The 24,851-nt window shown below is 44.1% G+C and overlaps 1 protein-coding gene across 1 annotated transcript in view; it reads right to left on the minus strand.

The window, feature by feature from the left end:
• MARCHF10 (membrane associated ring-CH-type finger 10) overlaps positions 1-24,851 on the minus strand; it is a gene marked incomplete at its 5' end in the record, with an annotated part of 83,637 nt that overhangs the window by 23,921 nt on the left and 34,865 nt on the right. Inside the window, 2 exons of the mRNA XM_081272803.1 lie at positions 6,319-7,732; positions 13,094-13,243. Coding sequence (XP_081128929.1) covers positions 6,319-7,732; positions 13,094-13,243 — 1,564 coding nt within the window. The remainder of the gene's footprint in view (positions 1-6,318; positions 7,733-13,093; positions 13,244-24,851) is intronic.

Genomic DNA, 24,851 nt, shown 5'->3' on the forward strand with positions numbered 1-24,851 from the left:
CCACCACAGTGCCGGAAGACCAGCAGGCCAGAAATATTGGAGAATCCTAGGACAGTAGATACAGAGGTGAGGACCAGACCTGCTTGCAGTAGAAAACCGTGGAGAAGAGCTGACCCAGACAGTCCCCAGCTTGGGGTGCACAAGTTCACAGGCAGGGCAGATATGAGGGTAACCGGCTCAAGACCTGCTTCAGCACCCAGGGCAGCCCAGCAACAGTGCCTGTGCCCGGGCACTCCCCGGAGCTGAGTGCTATAGAAAGGGAACTCTCATACAGCCCTGAGTTTACAGACAAGTTCATGAGCGTCCCCGATCACACAAAGTCTTCAAGTCAGGGAAGAGGGCTGCCGAGGAAGCAAGGCACAGCCGTTGGACAACCGAGTTGGTTGCCTCCATGCTGAACCAGCCACTCCTTCCTTCATGGACTGCTGGGATCACCTGTCACATGTGGACCCCAGCAGCACGGAGGAGAGGAGACAAGAAAAAAGAGCCTGCTGACCCTGCAAGAAAGGAATGGGTCAGCTAACGGGGGATTAGTTCTCAGGAGGATTCCACTGCTCTGGGAAAGGACCAATGAGAGATAAGAAGAATTTCTGGGGAATTAAAAAAATATATATGATTAACAAAATGAAATTCCAGGTGTAGCGATATTGACAGACAAAATGTAACTCAGCTAAAAGTGTAAAGGTAATATTGACCAATCCACCAAGAAAATATGAGCCTTCATGTGCTAAATAAAAGCCAAATTCTTATAAAGATAAAGGAGGATGGGTGAATCTAAATCATATGGGAAGGTTTTAATAAATAACGTTCAGAAATTGACAAATTCAAAAGAACATAATTGACTAGGAAGATTTTTTTTTTTAAAACCAGGGGTGGAACCCAGGGTCGCTCGGTCAATCACTGAGCCATACCCCAGCCCTTTTTATTTTTTATTTTGAGACAGGGTCTTGCTAAGTTGCTGACGGAAGTAGGAAGAATTTTTGGGGGGGGGGAGTGATATCGGGATTGAACTAAGGGACCCTTAACCACTGAGCCACATCCCCAGCCTTTTCTGGTATTTTATTTAGAGACAGGGTCTCGCTGAGTAATTTAGTGCCTCACCATGGCTGAGGCTGGCTTTGAACTCCTGATCCTCCTGCCTCAGCTTCCCAAACTGCTGGGATCACAGGCGTGTGCCACCATGCCCAGCAGGAAGAAGGAAGAATTTTGATGGCAAACTTTTCAAACTGTATTTTACATGTATGTACAGACCATGAGAGAACAGAGGATATGCAACGTTCCCTAATGCCATGGCGTATTTGTAGATGTTGAATATGTATTGGGGCACAAAAACTGCAGACCACAATGCAATTAAATTAGGATGGATGCTGGGTGCGGTGGTGCACACCTATAATCCCAGCAGCTCAAGAGGCTGAGGCAGAAGGATCGAGAGTTCAAAGCCAGCCCCAGCAAAAATCGAGGCTCTAAGCAACTCAGTGAGACCCTGTCTCTAAATAAAATACAAATAGGGCTAGGGATGTGGCTCAGTGGTTGAGTGCTCTCCTGAGTTCAATTCCTGGTACTGTCTCCCCCCCAAAAAAATTAAGATGGGCAATAAAAACTTTTAAAAGAAAGATAACAAAAGGAAATTTCCTATAGCAAATATTTTTAAATCCTTAAATTTATAATAAATAAAAAGTGTATAATTGATGCAGTATTTCAGGCAGATTGACAGAACAGACGTGAAAGTCCATAAACAGACTGACAGAGATTGTGTGAGCCAAGAAGGCATTTCAGATCAGGAAGGGAAGGATAGAATGGTTGTGGGACAACTGGTTAAATGTAAAAAAAATAAAATAAAAACAGACATCAGAACCCCACTTCAAATTGCACATCATCTGAATTTAAGAATAGCTCCCATGTAGTAGGAGTTTGCTTTGTGCTAAGCACTTTCTGACATAGGTAAGTATCTTAAACCTGCATATTTTGAATTGAATCCAATTCTCAGCACAACATATAAATAAATAAATAAATAAATAAAATAAAGGTCCATCAACAACTAAAAATATGCATATTTAAAAAAAAACATCATGCACATAAAATATGAAGTAAATAAAATGGAAAAAGTGAAAAAGTATATGCCTGATATTTGGCAGAGCATTACTATTGATTTTCTATATAGAATGTTGGTATATTTTAGGAGGTAAAAACAATATTAACATTCCCCCCAAAATGTAGATAGGAGACAAGATCAGGCAGTGACAAATGAAGACATGCAAATTAACAATAAACATGGAAAAAGTTCAACATCACTAATAAGCATAAAATTTGCAAATTAAACTGATTATAATTTTTGGCTAATCATTTGACAAACATAAAAACTCGGGAATTGGCAAGGGTATAGAGAAAAAGGATTTTTACAAAATGGTGGTTGAAGTTATTTTCTACATGAAAAAAAACAAAAAAGCTATAGCTATATATTATAATGAATAAGATTAGCAAAAATACAGAAAAAATATGTCAATTGCATTTGTATACACTAACAAAAAGATTTAAAATTATAATTTAAAATACTGTTTTAATAGTAAACAGAAAATAAAAGAACCTAGAGATAAATGGAAAGGATTTTATCAAGAAAAAATCACAAAACTACGTAAAAGAGGGCTAAGGTTGTAGCTAGGTGGTAGAGTCCTTGCCTAGCATGCATGAGGAACTGGGTATGATTCTCAGCACCACATATAAATAAATAAATAAATGTCCATTGACAACTAAAAAAAAAAAATTTAAAAACTACATAAAAGATATTAAAGACAAAAGGAGAAACATACCATGTTTACCAAAGAACCAAACAATATCTCAAAGGTGTCGATCTCCCAATAGCCTGTAGATTCAATGTAATTGTAATAAAAATCCCAACTAGCAGACTCTTAAGTATATAGTCAAGAAGTCTTAAAAGAATTGCGTGGACATGGTGGCTCACGCCTGTAATCCCAGCGGCTCTGGAGACTGAGGCAGGAGGATCCAAGTTTAAAGCCAGCCTCAGCGCTTAGCAAGGCTCTACACAACTTAGCGAGACCTTGTCTCTAAATAAAATATAAAAAGGGCTGTGGATGTGGCTCAGTGGTTAAGCGGCCCTGGGCTGAATCTCTGGTACCCAACCCCCCCACCCCCGAAAAAAAAACAACAACACAAAAAACAAGAAACGAAAAAACAAAACAATGTGGAAAGGGAGGCTTTGCACCATCACTCAGCAAAACCAATAAAAACTGTGGATATTAAGACAGTCAGTATTAAATTAGGGAAAGACAAAAAAGACTAATGGAACAAAAAGAAGAGCCCTGAATCAGATTCATACGTGTATGGCATGTTGTGCACCACAGAAGAGGCTGTGCAGAGAAAATCCTGGGACGATGGCATGTTCGTAGAGCAAAGTATAAAGTTCACCTCACACCACATATTAAAGCCATTTCCCATTTAAATCCACAACCCCATTCATATTGAGTCCTAAATGTACGAAGTGAAACAGATTTCAGAAGAAAATAGGAAGAATGTCATGATGATGTCAGCTTAGGGAAGGATTCCTTCAACAGGACAAGGTACCAATCACAATCCACAAAGAAGATGGACATATTTGACTATACTAAAATTAGGAATCTCCTTTCATGACCGGCATGGTAATGCACACCTGTAATCCCGCCACTCAGGAAGCTGAGGCAAGAGAAGCACAAGTCTGAGGTCAGCCTCAGCAATTTAGCAAGACCCTGTCTCCAAATGAAAACTAAAAAGGGAGGGGGGTGGAGGTCAGTGGTAGAGCACCCCTGGGTTCAATCCCTGGTACTAAATAAATAAATAAATTTCATTAAAAGACATAATAAGGAAAAAGATGAACTAGAAGTTGGGAGGGGATATTTCCAATATTTAACTTCAAGGGATTCGATCAGTAGCTAGAATATATAAAGGACTCCTAAAATAAGATACAAATATTCTAAAAAGAAAAATAAAGACTTACAAGTATTTCACAGAAAAGGAAACACAAATGGTCATTTAACATTTAAGAGAGCACATAAAATACCTAACCTCATTAACAGTCATGAAAATGCAAATTGAAGCCACAACATCATTCTATTCCCCTCAGACTGGCAAATTTGAAAAGCTGATCAGCATAAGAATTGTCAAGGATGCACAAGTTGGATATTGCGGGTGGAACCGGGTGGAACCGTAGATGAGCATTACTTAGTACAGGGGAAGAAGTGCCACCTGCCAGCCCAGAAACTGCATTCCCAGATAAACATCCCAGAGCACTCTTCCTTCGTGCACCAGGAGACATTCACAAGGATGCTCATGCAACGTTGTTTGCAGAAAACAGTAAACAGCCCACATGACCGTGGACAGGAGAACAGGTGTATCCACACAACCAAACACTTTGTGCCACTTGTGGTGAAGGGAACAAATGAAAGCCCCAGATACCAAAAAGGATGCATCTCACAGATGCTGTGAGGGGAAAAAGCAAGTCATGGAAGAACAGAGATTCCATTTCTACAGAGTCCAAAAAGGGTAGGAACGGTTCTATAGAGTTTAGCAACGCACATACACGTATGGGAAGAACATCGAGCAAAAAGTCCCAAACAGGATAAGACAGAATCCAAAGGAACCACTAACACAATGCAGGTGAGGTCAGGGGGTGGGGAAGTGAGGAGGGAGACCAGGAGATCCGGTGGGCGTGGTGCTCTTGAGCCCTCCAGCACGTCAAGAAGGTTCTGTTAGCTGGAGGTGGGCACAGAGATGTCTGGGGCTCTTCTCTCTCTCTCTCTCTCTCTCTCTCTCTCTCTCTCTCTCTCTCTGTTAAAAAAAATTCTCCAAAGTGTATACATATTATATACTTATTTTTATGTATTCATGTAACTAACACTGGAGGAAAACATTTTAACAGTGTTAAGTGGTATTGAGAAATGGCTTAAAATAGCAAAATAAGATATTTTTTAAAACAATATGAACCAATGTTCACTAAAAGTTGCAATTTTTAACAGTGCTTATCTCAGCATGATAGGGTTATAGGTGTTTTCCTTTTAAGTCTTTATTCTAAAGTCTTTCCTAAAATGGACACTTTGGAAATAATAAGAAAAATATAAGGTCTGTTACATGCAGGAAAACAGAACCATCTGATAAAGCAAGTATCCCGTGAACAAGAGCTGTTTAATGCATCACCAGGCCTAGAAGTCCATGCATTTAAAATGATTACTTTGAGCCCAAATGTATCGCTTTGGGATGGTGGCATCCAATGTTCAGACTAGCATGTCTGAAGCTGTTGGCTCAGGTAAGTGAGGATGGGTGGGGAGAGCTTTCTTGGCCTTGTTTATCACCGAAAACCATAAAGCTAGTTCTGGAGTTAAAGAGGCAGAGGAATAGATATGTAGTCTGTGTTTTGGTTCCCCCTCCTTTTTTCATTTTTAATTCATTGTCAGGCAATTTTTCTGCTTACAAATGAATATCCATAGGATAATTAATGGCCCGAATGAGCCAAACCAACAGGCACAAAGAGGGTTCCCATTTCCGAGAATCAATTTCCAGATCGGTAGGCCTAGATTAGGGGACAGTAAACACCTATCATAAATGAAATGGTAGAATTCTGACACACTATTTAATGATAGCTTTAAAAAGTATCCCATTTCATAGCTGTGAAATATCCCCCAAATCACCTCATGAGAAAGGAAAGATCAAAGGAAAGGGCAGTTCAAAAAAGGTCTCGCTTTTCTCTCTTTTGTGCATAAGAAAGAACACATAAAATGGAGGCAGGGGCTCCCTCAGCCCGGCCCCTCTGAGGACTGAGGTAACTATGGTAACTGTTTGGGAACCATCTTCGGTTTGGAAGGTTCAGATTTTAGAACTGTTGGTTTGATTTGCGATAAGTCCCAACAGGGAGCTGTGAACTTCAAGTGCTGAATGGTTTGTTCTCTGGGGAGATAACAACCTTTTCATGAAAAATCCTGGTTCCTAATTGCTGGGGAGAAAAGCCAGCCCTACTCCATCAGAATCCATTACATCTAGCCAACTTTCCTTTCTTAAAGTTATAGTGTTCAAGGGGAAAAAAAAACACTTTAAGAATACTAAAGATATTGAGCAGAAACACCAAACTTTTCTTTTTTCATACCTAAATTCTAAGAGCATCAAAATAGGGACAATTTCCTCAAAGTAAGCAATCATTAATATGTCAAAGACCGGTCTACCTCTGATTTAGATAAAATTCCCATGACACTCTAATGAAAGCAATATTTATTTCAGCATTGGAAGAAATGGAAAAGAGTATGTGTGTTTATATATGTAATTATGAAACTTCCTCACCTTTCTTGCAATTTCTTGAGTTTCTCAGGGTCTGTCTTTATCTCAGTGGCCTCCTTTACATCTGGGAACCTGGATACTGCCATACTGCTGCCATTATCACTTTGATTTGAGAAATCAGACACTGCAAAGAAAGTAAAAGGTATATTTTCTTGCAGGGACCCAGGCACATGCAAGTGACCTTGTAAGTTCCTTCTTGATGGAGAGGAACTAGGAGGATGCACCGGGGACAAGCTGCCTTGAGGATTTGTGAAGAGATCTTCTGTGTATAATGGAGCCCCCTGAGGCAGGCTTGTGAAAGTAATGTCCTCGGCTCCCCTGACGTCAAATTCATGTCCAGAGTTTACTGGGTGGTTTTCAGCACTGGCAAATGGATTCCTATTTCTGATAGGGGACAATGGCCGGCGAACATTGAACCTTGAATTTCCCTCTGAACTTGAGCTGTGACCTAAAGTCGGTGACAGTGACAAGTCTATTGGAACTTCATCTCTCAGAGCAAAATGCATTAATGATCCAGGAGTGTAATAAGATGAATTCATGGAGGATCTCGAAGCTGTTGGTCTAGCAGAAAGTAAGTGGTCAAAAGAATTTCTGGAACTATTTAAATAGTCTTGCCAATCTCTTTCGTAATCATGGATACCAGACCTGTTTTCCATAGAAATGCAATCACTGGGTACATTTTCAGCATTGAGACCACCATCTTGTCTGGGTTCAGAATTGGTGTCCACTGAATGGAAGGGCTTTTGCTCATTTTCACTTCCCCCACTGTCCCTGTCTTTAACAGACTCCCCATCAGGTAGTTTGGGCTCCTGGAACATCCTTTGCCCTACAGAAAATTGCCTTGTAGGCAATGGCTCCATTGTGTTGCTTATTCTTAACGAGCCATGACTGGGCTCGCTCCTTCTTAAAGAATTACCTCTGCAGTGTTCAGGGTTTTCTTCAGAATTTTTATTTTTGGTCTGAGTAACTGATGTCCCAAGAAATCTACTTTTTTTATGGTTGGAGGGAGAACGGGGTGAGCGCATACCAACCAACAGAAGCTCTTCTTCTACACGGATTTCCTCCTCAGTGTCCTCATCTTCTCTTCCAGCATTTAACGATAAAACGGAATAGAAATCTTCATCTCGGAACCTAAAGGGTGACCTTCTTGGCCCCCCCATGATGGCGGGCATGAGTGGTGGCCCCAAGGGCTCACTTAGCACTTGAGAACTCTTCATTCCTTGGAAAGTCTGGGTTGGGGTTGAATGTGGCTCATTCTGGGAAAGAGCACTTGGGTCTCCTTTTCTGGCTCTCTCAAGGGTGTTCTCAGCTGTCATCATCAGTGGTGAGGAGGGGACGAAGTTTCTTCTCTCTCGGGTTGGCCTCTTCAGCTTAGTCTCGCCTGCCCATATCAGGGTTTCTTGTTGCACTACTGGATCTGCATGGACAAGAGACAAATTGGTCATGCTGTTAAAAGTGCCCATGCATGAAAGCCCTTTACACCCAGCAGGGGATCCCTCAACCATAAGAAAAAGCCCTGGAGAAGAAAATGTGAATGGCCAAAATGGTAGGAGGTGCAGGGGGAATGCTACACAGTCAGCTTCTTTTGACTGCTGCTGGGTTCTCCTTTGTACCCTTGTGGAGTTCAGGCTGGTTCTGGGGAAATAGGGTGACCCCGAGGGTACAGATTCTTTCTGCAGAAACTTCCAGAAGAACGATCCAGCTTCAGGCCAGTCAGGGGCCAGGATGGATAAATACTGGTTTTCATTCTGTACATCATGAAGGAAAACCAGCACTCTGGGAGCAACTTCTACAAAAACGACTGATCCTTTCTCATCCAAATTCATCTGACGTACATTTATGACACTCTTGTTTCTCATACAACTTTATAAAAATTTATGAAAAGTATGTTCATTATGGCAGACTGCTTGCGAGGAAGGCTCTAGAATCCAGTGCCCAGATACACTGAATGAAGACTGGCCATGCTTACCACTTAGTGAAAATTGCAATTTTAAATCTCTCAAGAAATCACAATCTCCTCTCTGTCATTAGCCTCTAGTAAACTCATAAACTCTGGCCATTATAGAATCCCCAACTTCCCCCACCCTCCCGATTTTATAGTAGGAGGAGGAATTTTTATTGGTGAGATCACTTATTCAAAACTTGTTTTATACAAATAATAAGTGTTACTTATTGAGGGTGAACTTTGAGTAGAACCATAACTATATATCTCTTTCTCTTTCACACACTTACAGACACACACATAAGCCCCACAGCTCTATGAAATACGTTCCATAATCATACCACATTATAACTGAGGACACCAACACCCAGGGAGGTCACATAATAAGTGATGGAGTGAACATTTGGACCCCAGCCTGTTTGATTTGAGGTTTGTGTTCTTAACCACTATCCTGTATTATCCCTTTAGAAACTGGTTAGACTTCCAATTTCCTTGTGAAAACCAGGATCCAAAGGAATTCATTGTGTGGGGTGTGTGTGTGTGTGTGTGTGTGTGTGTGGTTGAGGGTCATTCACCTTGATGGCACGGGTAGAAACTGAAAGTACTTCTCTGACCCCATTTCTCTTTTTTCCCTCCTGAAGTGAGCCACCCCCCACTCTGCCTGCTCTCTGTTATTCTGTGGATCTGATGAGACTCTGCTGTCCTTATCACTTAGTCTCTAAAGCAGCTCGCCTGCCTGTCGAGTGGACAGGACTTTGCGGGGCCTGGGAAGGTCTGTGATAACAGCTCTGCTGGGGAAATGCAAATCCTTGGAGCAGTCGGCTCAGCCAAGGGCCAAGTCAATACCACTCGCTTTAATTGAGCTGCCTGGCAGGGGAGCCCGGGCTTCAGAGGCTAACGTCCTAACACTGGGTAAGCTTCTTTTATTGTTAACTGCACAGGACACTCACAGACACAGTGCGAATCTTTACTCATCAGCTCTATCTGTTAAACTCTCCTACCAGGCCCCTCATGGGGTTTATAAACCCCAGGAAGAGATTTATCAGCAATTCAAGGACTCCTTGAGCATCTGGCTATGTGCGCACAGGAGTCCCACTTGTTCGCCCACCCCACGGGGCTGATCCCCACTTGGGAGACTCGTGCTTCTACATAACCAGCTGAATTCTGATCATTTATTTCTTTCTTTTGAGGAAAAAAGTGATACGAAGGCATCAAAGTCTAGGCTCTGATTGATCAGTTTCCATTTTGAATTTGAGGAGGGCCTCAGAAGTTGGCTCACGGTGCTGGAATGCAAGACTTCTGGTCATTTTTAGAACTCACCTCCCTGGCTAGAGGGTGAGGGGCTGCTCCCCATCCCCACCCCCGCTGCCCCTGAGCCAATTCAGCTCAGGTTCTGAGCAGGGAAGGGGGAGACACCTGGTGGGCTAAAGAATGAGCTGGATGACTTCTGAAAAACAGAAATTGGAGACTCAACAGGAGCCATGAGCTCATTTCCTGGAAGCCACTGAGCTGTCACAGGGTGACAGGGCCTCTGGGGCAGAAGTCCCAGCTACACACTGCACCGCACCTCGCTGAGACTCCTGCGGCTCCCAACAAAACACACCAGGTACTGTATCTTCCCTGTCACCACAACTGTCTCCTCTTTAAAAATTCAATCAGTGTCCCTGTAGCACTGATTGAATTTTTTATACACAATTACATATAAGAGGAAAGGAGGAGTAGGAGAGAAATTATATAAGTGTAAGAAACGATTTACAGTAGAGGGGGTGGAGAGAGAGAAGGGGAGGGGAGGGGAGGGGAGGGGGGATAGTGGAGAATGGGATAGACAGCAGAATACATCAGTCACTAGAAAGGCAATTTGTAAATCAATGGAAATGTAACTGATGTGACACAGCAACCTGTATACGGGGTAAAGGTGGGAGTTCATAACCCACAATCATTCTGTGAAATATGGTATATTAAGAACTATGTAATGTTTTGAACAACCAACAATAAAATAATAAAAAATAAAAAAATAAATAAAAAAATAAAAAAATAATAAAATGAGACACACACACACAAAAAATTCAATCAGAGCTTCTCTGGCGTGTGTGTGTGTGTGTGTGTGTGTGTGTGTGTGTGTGAGCATGCGCACACATGTGTGTTTCCTAAAGGTGACAGCATTCTATATTTATGCTATTTCAACCCCATTTTTTTGGTGTCTATCAAAGAGGGAGCAGACTTCAGGGCTGGGGATGAACACTCCACTTGGTATGCCAGGGACGTGCTATTCATAGTGCAGACACTGGATGCTGCTCTGAGGCCTGCCTGGCCTCCAGCTGTGGCCGGGGGCCCTGCCATCGCCAGGAGTTCCAGGCATGTGGAAATGAAACCGGAACAAGCGACTGTCTGCCCTGAGATGATGCCTTTGGTCTGGACTTCCTCGTGTGCTTGACCAAGAGTGTCCTAATTCCAACAGCCATAGACTTTTCATTTTTTTATTCCCCTTCTGGTTATAAAAGCGGCCTATGATCACTGGAGAAAATAGAGGAGAGGATGAACTAATCCAAGTCTGCCCATGACTAAGGGCTCAGGTGACCATTGCTCATGTTCTGGGGAGTTGCAGGCTAAAGACCCCTGGCTGTTCCCATCCTGCAGTAGTGCTTTGGCTCAGCACTGGAACCATGAATTAAATGCCTTCAGATGGAAACATGGATGTGTGGTTTACCTCATGATTCCCGCTATGAATCTCTCCTGCCGTACCCACCTGCTCCCTGAAGGTATTTGAACTTACAACCCAGGCCTTCCTTATCTAGAGGTTATTCCTTTTTTAAAAAAACAAAATTGGTATGATTCTGTATATGCAACTGTATGTCCTGCTTTCTTTCTCTAAACATTTCATTGTATGCATTATCTCATGTCATTATTCCTCAATGATAATATGAATGTATCATAATTTGTGAACTCTTCCCCTGTTGCTGGGCATGTAGACAGTTTTGGGGTTTTTGCTGTCACAGATCCCTTCTGTGATAAATTTCCTTGCTTGTGCATCATTGACGACACACCTTCTTTTCTTAGAATAGATTTGTGGGGGTGGAGTTACCAGGTCAAAAGGTATGAAGTTTCTAGAAGGTTTTGACACATGTTGCCAAATTTCTTTCCAGTTTGCACCAAATTACCCTCTGGGGGAGGCACAAGAACATCGCTCTCATAACCGGGTCCCCAGCAATCCTTGTCGATAGCATTTGACACAACAGTGCCAGGAAGTATTAGCTCTTAGTTTTACAACCACTATTAAATATCATTTTAAAATCCTTAGCCAAGTTGGCAGGCCACATTTAGCTCACTTGTGAATTTACATTTATAACCTATTAAGGCTGAACTTCTGTTTTAAGTGTTCGCCTATATGTCTCTGCAAAATTGTCTGTTACCCTTCTTCATTTTTCTCTTAGGTATTGTGTGTTTGTGTGTGTGTGTGTGTGTGTGCACGCGCATGTGTGTTTTATTGATTTTTTTCTGTATATTATCTTGGTTACATTTGCTTCAAATCTCTCACTGTTCAAATATCTGACTCTACTCCAATTTATTCAAGCCAAATTAGAATGTGAGGAAAGAAACTAAAGAGAGACTCTAATTGGGGAAAGAGAAGGAGCCCTGGGATAACAACTCAGGGAGTCATAGGAAAAATAAAACTTGTCCCCTAGGTGCAGATGGAGGGTTGAATGAGCCCCATGGGTCCAGGAATGTTTCATGTGCAGAGAATGTCAGCTTTCAAATAATATCAGAGTTCACAGAGAGCCACTGGGGAGGTGGCAGGACAGAAACTAACAATGGTTCAGGCCTTCTGCGTGGACCTGATATGTGCTGGTGCTGGTCTGTGTATTACTTCACTAAGCCACTTTAACAACAGGGCAAGGTAGATTTTCATTATCTTTGTTTTAAGATAAGGGAACTCTATCCCAGTGTGGCTACATGACCATAAAGGACGAACCCTAGAACTGGGGTCTGCCCTAAAGCTCATGCCCTTTCTGCCAAAAGACATTCTGTAACTGGGGACATCTCATTGCTACTAGTTCATGTGTACTTTAATGGCATCTCATTCCAAGCCATCTAAATACTCCCCATTATATATATATCTCCCATTTAAATACAAAGGCTACCACGTTCATTTAGTATCAAGAAAGTGTGATACTCAATGGCTTCTCTGAGAGCAAATTTTGGTTATGACACATTGCTTCTCTTGAGTCCTAAGTGAGCTCCTTAGGTGCTGTTCTCCCCTCCTTTCTGTCACTGAAGGGGACTGTGACAGGGTTAGCAGAGTAGATGGCATGAGCCTTTGGGTGCATGTTCAGGACTCAAATTCAGAAAGAGGAGCGTTCCACCAAGTCAGTGTTTGAAATAAAGCATATATTCATTTTGATATTTCTTACACACTGAGATCTTGCTGCTATGACTGCCCTGGATCAGAAAGGCCATCTCTCTCAGAGACAAACCGTCTGCTATCACGGATATCCATTGTCCTCTTCCTGGGTGGGACCTCCCCAGAACTGCAGCCTGCTTTTGCATCTTCCCCCAGCTCCTGTCCACTCAAAAACACACCTTGTCATGCTCTGGAGTTATGGGAGATAAAATAAAAGATAAACTCCTCCATTGCTTTTCCCACCAACATCTATTGGAGGAAAAAAAAAAAACTCAAGATCAAACAGTCTGCTTTTAAACCTTTTTAAGTATTTCATTTTTGGGTATTTTCTATCACATAAAAGCACAAGCATCTACAAACCAGGAAGAATTCACCAGGTGACAGCACAAGTCGATCCTCTTCCCTGAGGACCAAGGTACGGCAGCCACCGTCCTTACCTGCTCCCCAGAGGGTCTGTGCCTTTGCAGGCAGCTGTGATTTCTGTCTGCTTCTGTCCTCAGATGCTCTTGGGCTGTGCATCTCTGGGCTGACTGTCAATCTCCCCAGGTTTGGCCTCCTCTTCCTTGATAAAATCTTTGGTGCCTGTGCTGCTGAAAGGTGCAAAATCTTTTCAATAATTAATTTTTTACAGGGAAACATCCATATAAAGAATGCTCAAAGGGCCCAACATGGGGTGTCTGGGGGGGGGCGGGTCACAGGAACTCTAGAGATCAGAGTAGCTCTGGGGAAACCTGGTTCCACTCCCTTGTAGTCACATGAGCTTGGGTGAATTTCTTCACCTCTCCAAGCCTCCTCCTGTTACATGGAAATAATACCTACTTTGCAAGACTATGATCGCCATTAATGAGCACCCATGACACCTGCAATGCACAGGGGTCTTTCCTTCCACTAAGAAGTTTCTAGTTTCCAATTCATGTTTGGATGGTCCTGTCAGCGATACTGTCCAGAAGGCCCCTGGGACACTCAAGGTCCCTTGCTCCCCAAGTGCTCACCCAAATTTGAATCACATTATATTTTGTACTTGCATATTAATGTCCTTGGGTTGTTTTGTGGCAAACATTACCTTACAGGAAGATTCCAACCTTCAGGGACCATCCACTTTTCCTTGCCCATGTCCTACCCACCCTTGTGCGGGTGGCAGGAAGCAGTAGCTAGAGTGCTACCGTGGACTGCATTCCCAATGAGCACTTGTTAAAAATTCATATTTGGAATTAGGTTGCTACTTGGTATGAATAATGTCAAGTTTCTTCTTCACGTGTATTAAGCATCAGTGCACGTGAATATGAGGGAAATTCGCAGCATTTTCCAGGCACCTCTACAAGTTCTTGGGCTCACCAGGCAGTTAAATTGTGAATATCTGCACTTACTCCCCCAGGAGAATTTGCCTGGCTCATCCCCTTTTAGACAGTTTAGAAGTTTCACAAGTAGATGCAGCCAGCAGGCAACAGGGTGGAGCTGGGAGCACAGCCCTTCCTGGCACGTGGGGACAACTGGATTCGTGTTTCAGTGTGTAGGCTGTGGTTGTGTGAAGTTTCTATCCAGATTCAGGGAAGGGAGGAAACTTCTCTTTGGCAGACGGTGAAGGCCAGTTTAATACTGCGACTAGGGTCCGCTTCCCTCTAACAGGAGGGCAGGCCAGGGGCCCGTGCACCACAGGGAACTTACTAGAAGGTTGGGGGGGGGGTGCTCTGGTGGTGTCGAGTCAGCGTAAAGCAAGTTGGTAGGGCCTAGAGAGGTTGTGGCTTGGCCATAAAGGAGGAGAGAGAGTGGAAGTTCTCTGGAAAATGAGACTCTATTCTTTGGAGGGAGTGAGAGGAGGAGGGTGAGAGGAAGGGACAGGGCTCTTTGTGGAGGGGGACACTAGGAGGGGATTTGGAGGAGGAAAGCATTTTCTCAGCACCCAAAGTTGCAATGCTTGAATCCAGACTGGCCTCATTCCTCAGCTCTCAGAGACCAACAACGGCTTCTCTCCCCTCACCTGACTGACAGAGGAGGAAGCTGTGGGATTCTCGATGAGGAAGAAACAGAGCAACCAGGGAAGGGATAGGCTTGAGCTCAGGCCAAGTCCTAGTCAGAAGGATTTCACTTTGATTCCCAGCAGAATATTCAAATTTCCTCCGCCACCCCCACCTCCAGGCAGCAGACCCTTCAACTGCTGGCAGATGGACCCTCTGACTCCGACTCCATCCACACACTTTCGGGAAGTCTTTTTCCCCAGTCTGCACCAGCAAGCAGGTCCTTCAAGGTCTGGTGTTTTTTTTTTTTTTTTTTGTCCACTGAGTCAGTCTTTACTCTGCCTTTTCCAGAAGCCTTGCTTTCAGCCTTTGAAGGCCTTTAGTATTTAAATATTCAAAAATTGCTTAACTTTTTTTTTTCTCTCCAAGTAAACTATAAACTCCTAGAGGACAGATACTCTCTCATGGCCAGTCTGTAGGTTGCTTCACACTGTTACATAAGACTAATAACAATGGCTTAGTATTCGCAGGGCTCCAGAAGATACATTCAATCCCAGCTATGGGGAACTTCAAAACTAGAATCTTTTTTTTTTTTTTTTTTTTTGATGTGCAAAACACCTAAGGCGGCTTAGGAGAAAAGATTATTTTGTTGTTGGTGCTCAAAAAACTGCTTTCTTTACAATATCAGATCTCTTAATTTCCAAAATGATTACGTGTCTCCTGTCATTGAGCTCCAGCAAACTGAACTAATAAAGCTGGACACCCAGAGATTATTTTACTAGGTCTGGCAGTGGAGTAGCATTAGGATTCCCCTGACCTTTGGCAGTTTGAACCTCAGTTTCTGCAACTGCAAAATGGGAATATTCCTACCTTAAGTTACTGTAAAATTTAGCAATAATATACATACATGACCTAACTTTGTGTCTGGAGCCTATTAGCCGCTAAACCAGTAACTGCTCCTTCTACCATAATGAATACTAATACTTCAAACCGAGGAAAATCTGAAGTCATTCCCATGAGAGGAGTGAATTTGACCAGAAACTTATTGTCATGCAGGCTTTGCAGGTTGAGAATAACTTATTCAGCAGCCTGCAATCCTGTGTCATTCTTATTGATTCTCTCTCCCAAGCCTTCTTTTCTAAAATCCAAAAGGCAAATAGCAATTTTTTTATTATAATTTGTTCAACAAATACCTGTGTGCCTTTGCTATGCAGTGATTGAGGGTTCACAAAGATGAGTAAGACATTTTGGTCATGACCTTAAAGGTTATGATTTAATTTGGCTGCACTGCTCACTTCTTGTCTGAGGTACCCTTTACGTCCATGGAAAGCAAGCTCTTGCAAAACGTTCTTTCTTCTCCATCTACAATCACAGTCACAAATGAGTGACCTTGACTGCATATTTTGCATGCATGGATTTAAGAGTTTCAGACATTCAGCAAGCCCACCAAGTTCCTAATCACCTTACCCAAATGAATGGTGAACCAAATTTCAGAACTGATCATGGAATGGTGCCTATGCTAGTCTGTAGGAAATCTAAGTCATACATGCCCTAAGAGGTGAACTATAAAATTCCTCTTCAGGTAGCAGGACAAGCCCTCTGCCTTAGAAAAACAGGAAGGAGTTATGTTCACAAGTTTCATCTCCTGGTAACCCAATATTCTTCATGTCAGTGAATTTGGAGAAGACTGCGTTTTGCTTCAGACAACATGTAGCCCATACCCTCTTTCAGTATCTGAGCAAAGGGATGCCTCTGATAGCAAAGAAACAAAACAGCTGTTTTGATAAAGGGTATATGCTCCAGTTCTCTTGAAAAGCTGGGAAACTGGAATTGATATGCAATAGATCTTAATCGGACTGAGAACCAAGCCATCCAACTGTCTATGCTCATTCCATGCACCTGATAATGGTTCAGTTCCCTCACACCACTGGCCCTACACAGACAGTTCTTGACAAAATTGAAAAGAGAAAGAGGAAAATACAGTTCCTGCACCTTTATCCTTGCCCAGTGCTACCTTGACTGGCGTCCCTGGTGCCTAGGTGCTGCTGGGATTCCATGTAGGAGATCCTGCTTTGAAAAGGTGATTGCTCTCTTTGGATCATGAGAAGAATTACAGCTTAATTATAAGAGCCAGTGTTGCCTGGTGTAATAGGCAGCTTTCTATATGGCCACAAATAATAGGTCACATCCATTTGCTTATTTGAGTCTGCTGGAAATGTATGTTGTCTCACACACCCAGAGGAGATCTTAATTAAGGCTTCATTATGTACCATAAATATGTTTTATTTTGGAACGCAGGAGGTGGGATTTTTTTTTTTTTTTTTTTGGATTTTAGGAAATGCAATGCCTAATAAGTAGGCAGGAAAGGGAATGTCAACACTGACTGAGCCCTTTCATCTGTCCCTCCTCAGCACGGTCTGGATGGGCTTTCAGTTCCAGCGTATGTTTTCACAAGGACCCGCCTGGTGCCAGCCACCCTTTCAGGGCAGCCTCGGTGACTGCTGATTCATATGGCCAAGGGTTTGGGCAGACACAGAAGAGCCTGCTGGGTTTCTGGCGGTGACGTTCCAGAGAGGGCCAGACATAGGAGTTAAGAAATCAAGAGAGTCTTGAGAGATGATGGGATTTTATTGATTGTTTACTTCTTTAGCGCTAGGGGAAGCTGAGCCCAAAGCAAGTGGTGGCGCTGTCCAGTCTTCCTGCTGCCCTGCATACCACACCTCCAGTATTGTTCATGGCATTGTTCTGGCCCCTCTCCTGTCATCTGCCTTCTGGAAGCCTGATGTTCCCCTCTCCCTGACTCCTCTGGGCTGCGTGCCTTGCCAGGGGCGACTTACCATATGAGGTAAATCTTACTGGGCCTTCTGGGGCCTGACACGCACAGCACAGGTGTCTCGGATGGAGTTGGGCAGGAGACAGGGAAGTAGCAGAGGGATGAGGGAGACCCAGATGTGGGGCTTGAGGTGGTGGTAGTGTAAGTCGAGTAGGTGGGAGGGAGAGCCGGAGGAGTGGAAGAGGAAGAGCACTGGGCTGTTGGGGAGGCTGGTGGCACTAGTGGCAGGAGGAGGCAGCAGTAATTGGTATTGGGCTGCATGTTGGGAGAGAAAGCAAAGACGGAGCAGTAAGGGGAATATTCAACACAGAACAGGGGGTGCTCGCTGCTGTCACCTGCATAAAAGAAAAAGAGCAATCAGGAAGCAGCACTTGCCGGTGGGAAAGGACATTAAAAAAGTCTGAGAATGAATCAAAACTCAAAAATGGTTCTTCGGGGGTGGGAGTGGGGCCTCCAGGTGTCGCAGGCACAGCAGGCCTGGCTCCTGCCCAGGAGCCTCCTCGCCTAGATCTGAGTCACCCAGGAGTTAACCAAGGGAAGTGGCATCACCTTCACACCCCTTTCCGGCCAATAGTCTTGGGCAGACCTGGCAGATGTAGGGAAGTTATTCCCCCAGCAAGTTCCCGAAACATCCTGAGGCAGCCATGTCGAAGGCGCGGTCCTCCCTCGTCCCCCACAGCCAGTCTAACAAGCTGTTCTGGCGGCAGCAGATGGTGGCCTGCAGGGCCTCACTGCCGCCAGGCACTCGCCCCCGGGCTCCAGCTGCCCCGGGCAGGAGGTTGTGGTCATGCCCTAATCTGTCCTTTCTGCTCCGGAGGGGAAGCTTGGGGAAAGAGAAAGCTGCAGAGAGACCCTGGTGGGATCACGGGAGGGGGAGGAATCAAGGAGGGACAGGCAGGTGGACCAGAGAGGTGTCCAAGTGGAATCAATGACTTCAACACTAACCTCACGCTCTACCTGCCAATTTCTCTGGAGGTAGAACGCGGGTGCCTGATGGAGTCATGATTCAGAGCGACTCCCTCATGCCTGCCCCTAGCCAGCTCGGTCACCTTGAGTCCACCGCTTACCTTCTCAAAACCTGTTTGCTCATCTGCAAAATGAGGCGGGTGTTTTCTCTGGCCTCGCTTCTCCTAGGCTGGTGCTTAGACGAGCAGCCATGAACGTCACCTGGGAGCTTCTTAGAAATGCAGAATCTCAGCCCCCCCCCCCCCCCCAAACCTACTGAGTCAGAACCTGCATTTTAACAAGGTGTTTCCCATGAACATTAAAGTTTAAGAAGCAAAGCTCTGAGACGGCTGCCCAAACCTCTGGGATGAGCATCTCTGTAGGGCTCCTTCAAAACAGTTTTGCAGAGTCCTGCATGGGAGATTCGGTTGCTACTATGGTTAGGATCAGTGCCCTCCAAAGATCCATGTGTTAGAGGTTTGATCCCCAGGTTGGTGTTGATAGGTCACTGAGGATGTGTCCACAAGGGGGGTTGTAGGTCCCTGGTCACCTTCCTCTTTCTCTCTTTCACTTTCTGGCCATGAAGTGAGCTTTCTTGCTTCACCACAGGCCCAAAGCGAATGTGTCTACCCCAATCTTGCACTGGAACCTACAAAACTATGAACGAAAATAACCCTTTTCTCCTTATAAGGTAATTATTTCAGGTATTTTGTTAGAGTGTCCTGAAGCTAACTAACACAGAAACTCTGGCTCAGGGATGGAAACAGGAATTTGTGTTTCAGTGAAGCACCTCCTTGGTGACTCTTATTCAGTAGAGCAGTTTGGGGAAAAGCTGCAGTAAAAATCAGTTTTGATTCTAAAATGAATGGCTGAAATCATTGTAGCCATCCAGTTGAAAACTATTACATGAAGTGGAGGGTCTCAGTCCAATGGAGGGACTCAGGAGTATCTCTGCCATAGATTCAAGCAGATATAATCTACTTACTATTCCTTCCTAACTGTCTCTCAGAGTGGTTTACTTCTCAGTCATTTTTCTCTCTGGGCGGTTGTCTTCCTCTGTTCTTCCTTTAACTGTTCTTTCCTCCCAAAGCTCCTCTGTCACCTGTCTTCTGGCTCCACTCACTGTCACAGGGGAGGAGGCACTCTTGCCATTTCAAGCCCCTCTGACTCGCTGAGGCCCTTAGATTCCTGCAAGTGGCAGGAGTGCCCTGATGAACAGCAGACCAGGGACCCGGCATTTCTACCCTCTATCCTTCTTGCTTCTCAAAGACAACACCACAGAAGGGGGCCCACCCTCTTCTTGCTTCCTCAGCCTTGGCAAAGGCAGCCTCCACTGGCTTACTTTTCTGGGCCAGATCCCTGAGTTCTCTTTGATTCCTCCTTTTTTTCCCCCTGATTCCAACTTCCAAGTCACCAGGTTCTGTTAGGCTTCCTTCCTTAACCATCCCTCAAGCCCATGCCCTCTTCTCTATTCTCTCTGCTCTCGTTTCTCCCCGGGTCGACTGCAAGGCTGGTCTGGTCTCTTGCGGTCTGGGTCTGGCTGCCCTCACCTTCCCAACTGGTCCCTGCTCCTTGCTATGGCCAGAATCAACATGAAAAATCTGATTTGGGAGCTGGGGATATAGCTCCGTTGGTAGAGTGCTTGCCTCGCAGGCACAAGGCCCTGGGTTCAATCCCCAGCACTACAAGAAAAAAAAAAAAAATCCGGTGTGACTGTATCACTTCCCTGCACAGTCCCCTTTGATAACCAATGCTCCATTGCCTTCAGCATGACATTCAAGGACCTTGGGTGCCTGGTCCTATAGAGCCTCAACTTTATATTCTACACTTCCTAATTTGCAGCCTGACTCTATACCAGAGCTCTTCAAACTCACAGGTGCATGTGAATATCCCTGATATCTTGTTAGGTGCAGATTCCTAGTCAGTAAGTCTGGTTGGGGCCTCAGGTTGTGTTTTGTTTATTCATTTATTGGTACCAGGCATTTAACCCAGGGGTACTTTACCACTGAGCCACCTCCCAAGCCCTTTTTAATTTTTATTTTGAGACAGGGTCTCACTAAGTTGACCAGGGCCTCGCTAAGTTGCTGAGGCTGGTCTTGAACTTGTGATCCTCCCGTTTCAGCCTCCCAAACCACTGGGATTGCAGAAGTGCACCACTGTGCCTGGCTTCTTTCTGGTTTGCATTTCTAACAAGCTCTCAGGTGATGCTTCTGCTACTGGTCTGGGGGTGTGTGAAGACCCAAGACCCTAGACTATTTGTAGCTCCTTGATGTCTGTCTACCCGTCTCTCTCCTCTAGGCCTTTGAAAGCTCAGCACCTCCTGCTGGACACAACTTCCTTGCTCTCCTCGCCTGGTTAAATCTCATCCTTCAGGAGTCTCACCTTGTTCACTCCTTCCCACAGGTTCTCAGGACTTACCTTGGTCAGGGCAAGCATTGCACTGTTTGCCCTGTTGGTGTCCTGGCCGCCCACTAGGCTGGGGGGCCCTGGAGGACTGGTGGGTCTGTGTGTCTTATCCCCAGAGCCCAGCAGTGAATGAAGGACCAAGTGAATGAGTGATGAATGGAAAATGCAATTTGCCCTGGTATCATGCACCCTGGGATGGGGAACTGGAGGTGGGGAGCAGCTGAGTGGACCTGTTAACTTCCCCATAGGTACTGAGTAAATACATGCCTTCTTCAGTGATCAAATACTTTAAGGTTTTTTATAACTAAGTTATAACACTCTCACATCTCAAACTACTTTGCCCAAGCATAGCAGGTGGTGTTGGGAGCAGGCTTTGGAAGCAGTGGAAGGACTAGGGTGGGTGGGTGGGGTCTAACTTTACCAAAGGCTGATACCCAGGGTCTTAATCTTCTATCTGCCTGGTGAAGTAGCAATACTGTAACTCCATTTTACTGATGAGGAGACTGAGTTGGGAAGTTGCCAGCTCACATTTATAAGGCTATAAAGTGGTAGAGCCAGGATTCTGAGCCAAGATTTCACATTCTGGGCTCCGTGATACCTCCCAGCCCCTCTGTCTCAGAAGCATTTGTAAAAAGGGATTGAGAATTATGAATTTCTGTAAAAAAATGATTCTCTGTTCTCTCATTTATATTGTTTTGTTTTTTCTGACTTGGGCAGATAGCTTGGACCGTTGTTGGACACCAGCTTGACTTGCTGGGAAACCCATTCATCTTGGCCTTTCAGAGAAAATCTTCAATAGAATTTATTTGCAAGGCAAATTATGAAGATTTCAGGATTTGCCCTCAAATTCCTCTCCCAGGCTGCTCTTTAAATATTTCCCAATCCAAAAGAGACCGCAGTTATTTTAGATTTCTATCTTTTAAAACCCAAATTCACCACTCTCGCTTAGTTTTACAAGAACATGTCTTCAAGATAAGCTACAGTGAGGCAGAATAGGTCTCTCACTCCGACTGCAAATCTGAATCTGGTTAATGACTGACACTGAACTCAATAATCAGGGAGGATGATTTCAGAACACTTGGCTTTGTTTTAAAGGGCAAGATTTTGGAAGCAGCCTGCCAGGACTCCATCCAGATCCGTTTTCCTGAAACATAACTGGGGGTTTCTGCCCAGGCTCCAGGTGAGAGCAGAGAGAGGGCACACAGGCTTCCCATGTGCCTGGCCCTGGGGTCAAGAGCACTGCAGGACTCCAAGAGCCAGAATCCCACAGCACGATGGCCTTGGGATGCCTCTTCATGTCCTGGAAGGGAGAGGAGGCCCCTTTCCAACCCAGGCTGGGGCTGGCAAAGGTCTTCAGAGCAGGCAGGAGTTGGAGACCACCATAGCCTCCCGATCATCCCTGTACCCCTGCATTTGCTGAGCCTGCTGACTGCTCTGCAGCTCGCCAGCCCACATAGAAGCCTGAAATACATGCAACTCTGCGAGGCGTATTTCTCACCCACACCAGTGTTCACTGTGGTTGTGAAGGATCCTGCATCAGCTACACATCAGACCCAAGTGGGTCTTGACACACTGCCTGAATTTTCCATGTCCTCTTTGGAGACAAAGCATATTTTTGGCTTGGTGAATAACTCCTGATTATTGGTCTTTTTCCATTTTGTGTTTTGCTTTGGAAACTCAAAAAGTGTAGTCAAAGTATGTGTACCTGCATTTATGTCAGAGATTTTAAAAAAATACACCGCTGATTTTTGTGAAGAGAAAAAAATGGGGGGTGGGGTGGGGATAAGTTTTAGACAAGGAAAATAATGTTTTTCTGTACCAAGTGCTGCTTTCACATGTGAGGTAACATAATGCTATAATTTAGGTAGTGGTTACAGTGTTGTGTGCTATTCTAATGGCTGAGTGTGCTTATCACTGACTCTTCCTGGCAATCCCAGCAGATGGGATTCTCTTTTTATCCCATCTCCATTTCACAGATGATGAAACTGAGGTACAGAGAAATTACTTGCCAAAAGGTACACAGCAAATATGACATGGGGACCAGAAGCTATCCAAGTATTTAAAAAAAAAATAATACTGAGGATTGAACTCCAAGCCCTTTTAAATTTTTGAATACATACACATATATGATTTTTTTGTTTTTTTCCATGTTTTTACTAGTACATTATAGTTGTATGTAATAGTGAGATTTGTTGTTACATATTTGCACGTGCACACAATAAAATAATCTAATTTGGCCAATATCATTCCCCAGTATTAACACTTTCCTTCCCCTTCTGCCTCCCCCTGGTCCCTTTCCTCTACTCCACTGATCTCCCTTCACTTTGCATGAGATCTGCCCCTTTCTTTTTCCTTTCTAGCCCCCACATCTGAGAGAAAACACAGGACCTTTGACTTTCTGAGTTTGGCTCATTTCACTTAACATAATGTTCTCAAGTTCCATCCATTTTCCTGCATATGACATAGTTTTCATTTTTCTTTATGGCTGAATAAAACTTCATTGAGTATATATACCACATTTCCTTCATCCATTCATTTATTGATGGACATGTAGGCTGGTTCCATAGTTTGGCTATTGTGAATTGTGCTGCTATAAACAAGGATATGCATGTATACAGTATGCTGACTTTAATTCTGCTCCCAATTTTTTTATTTTGAGATAGGTCTTGCTAAGTTTCTGAGGTTGATCTCAAACTTGCAATCCTCCTTTCTCAGCTCTAGAGTCAATGGGCTTACAAGTATGCACCACCACCCACCCAGCATTTTAGTTAATTAATTAATAAGCATTTTAATTCCAAAGTACTTGCCCATCAACCACTCACCCTGCCGCATAGAGGGAGATAACAAGGAGCATCACAAGTCAACTTATCCAGAAACTGTTCCAGGGAACCTATAAACTTAACCTAAACATGTGACCTCCAATGGACAGAGTGTGAAGATCAGTGAGAATCTGGTGCCTTCTTGGTTATGAATCTGTTTGTGGAGGGCATTCAATGGGCCTGAGTTGCTAGTAGTGATTTCAGGGGTTCTAGAGGGCAAGGATTATCATCACAGGTTTATGGTAAGGCAAGCCACACTCCCCAGCTACACTCTTCTTATTTGGGAAGAATCTGGCCTCACACAGTATGGAAGGACAGCTGGCCTGTTAAGTAGATGTCACAAAGGGATTTCACTGTGTTTGATGCTTCAGGTCTGAACTGGAAAGAAGGTTTGGCCTTGCACTGCCAAACTGGGGTGATTCCCGAAATGCTTTAAGAAAATATTTTTCTATGGAAATGAAGAAAAGCAGGCAATTGCATTCAACTAGTGGATCAGCTCAATGTCCAGATAATTCAGGAAACAACTCCTCTTTTTCTGCAACAGCAGAGCATTCACTTCAATTGTCTGCATTGTCACCACCCCCAGCTTAATTTTTCCTGAACAGACTCAGCTTAAATTCCTGCCACGGTTGTAGGCTCTCATTTCACTAAGCTACCTGGGAACTCCAAGGGTGGGTCCACACGAGTTAAAGGAATGGACGAGTGGACCGGAACACACCAGCACTTTGCTTTTAGGCAGCTTCTTGATCAATGCAGATCACTGCACACCTGATTTGGCACTGCCATCAATCTCTAGGACTGCTGTGCTGGACAGAGAGCCGGTTCCTGTCCAGCGCATGACTACCGGGTCTTGGATATAGGCTCCGGCCATGATATGACAGTGAAGCTGGCAGTTTGTAAATACTTTTACTATAAGTGACATTCCTCATTTGATGAAAAAGATGTCTTTTTGCCAATTTGGCTCTCTTGCTTAAACCTTGATGTTTTTCAGTCTGGTAATTCTTCAAATTTGATTTTTCATAGAATGGAAGGTGAATTAATTCACTCTTTTTGTCAGTGCTGTAAGTTCCATATGGAGTTTGCTCAATCCGAAAAACATCTGTATTAATCAGACACACTAAATCATCAATGTTTTACTTTTAATGTTTTTACTCCCAAGATGACAGAGCAACAGCTACCAGTTTTTAGTAAGAAGGCAAAAAAGTCAAATTGAATGAGTGGAGTCCATATTACTTAA

The sequence above is a fragment of the Spermophilus citellus genome (genome assembly GCF_964194105.1).
Source record: "Spermophilus citellus genome assembly, chromosome: 17".
In the NCBI taxonomy this organism is placed as follows: Eukaryota; Metazoa; Chordata; class Mammalia; order Rodentia; family Sciuridae; genus Spermophilus; species Spermophilus citellus.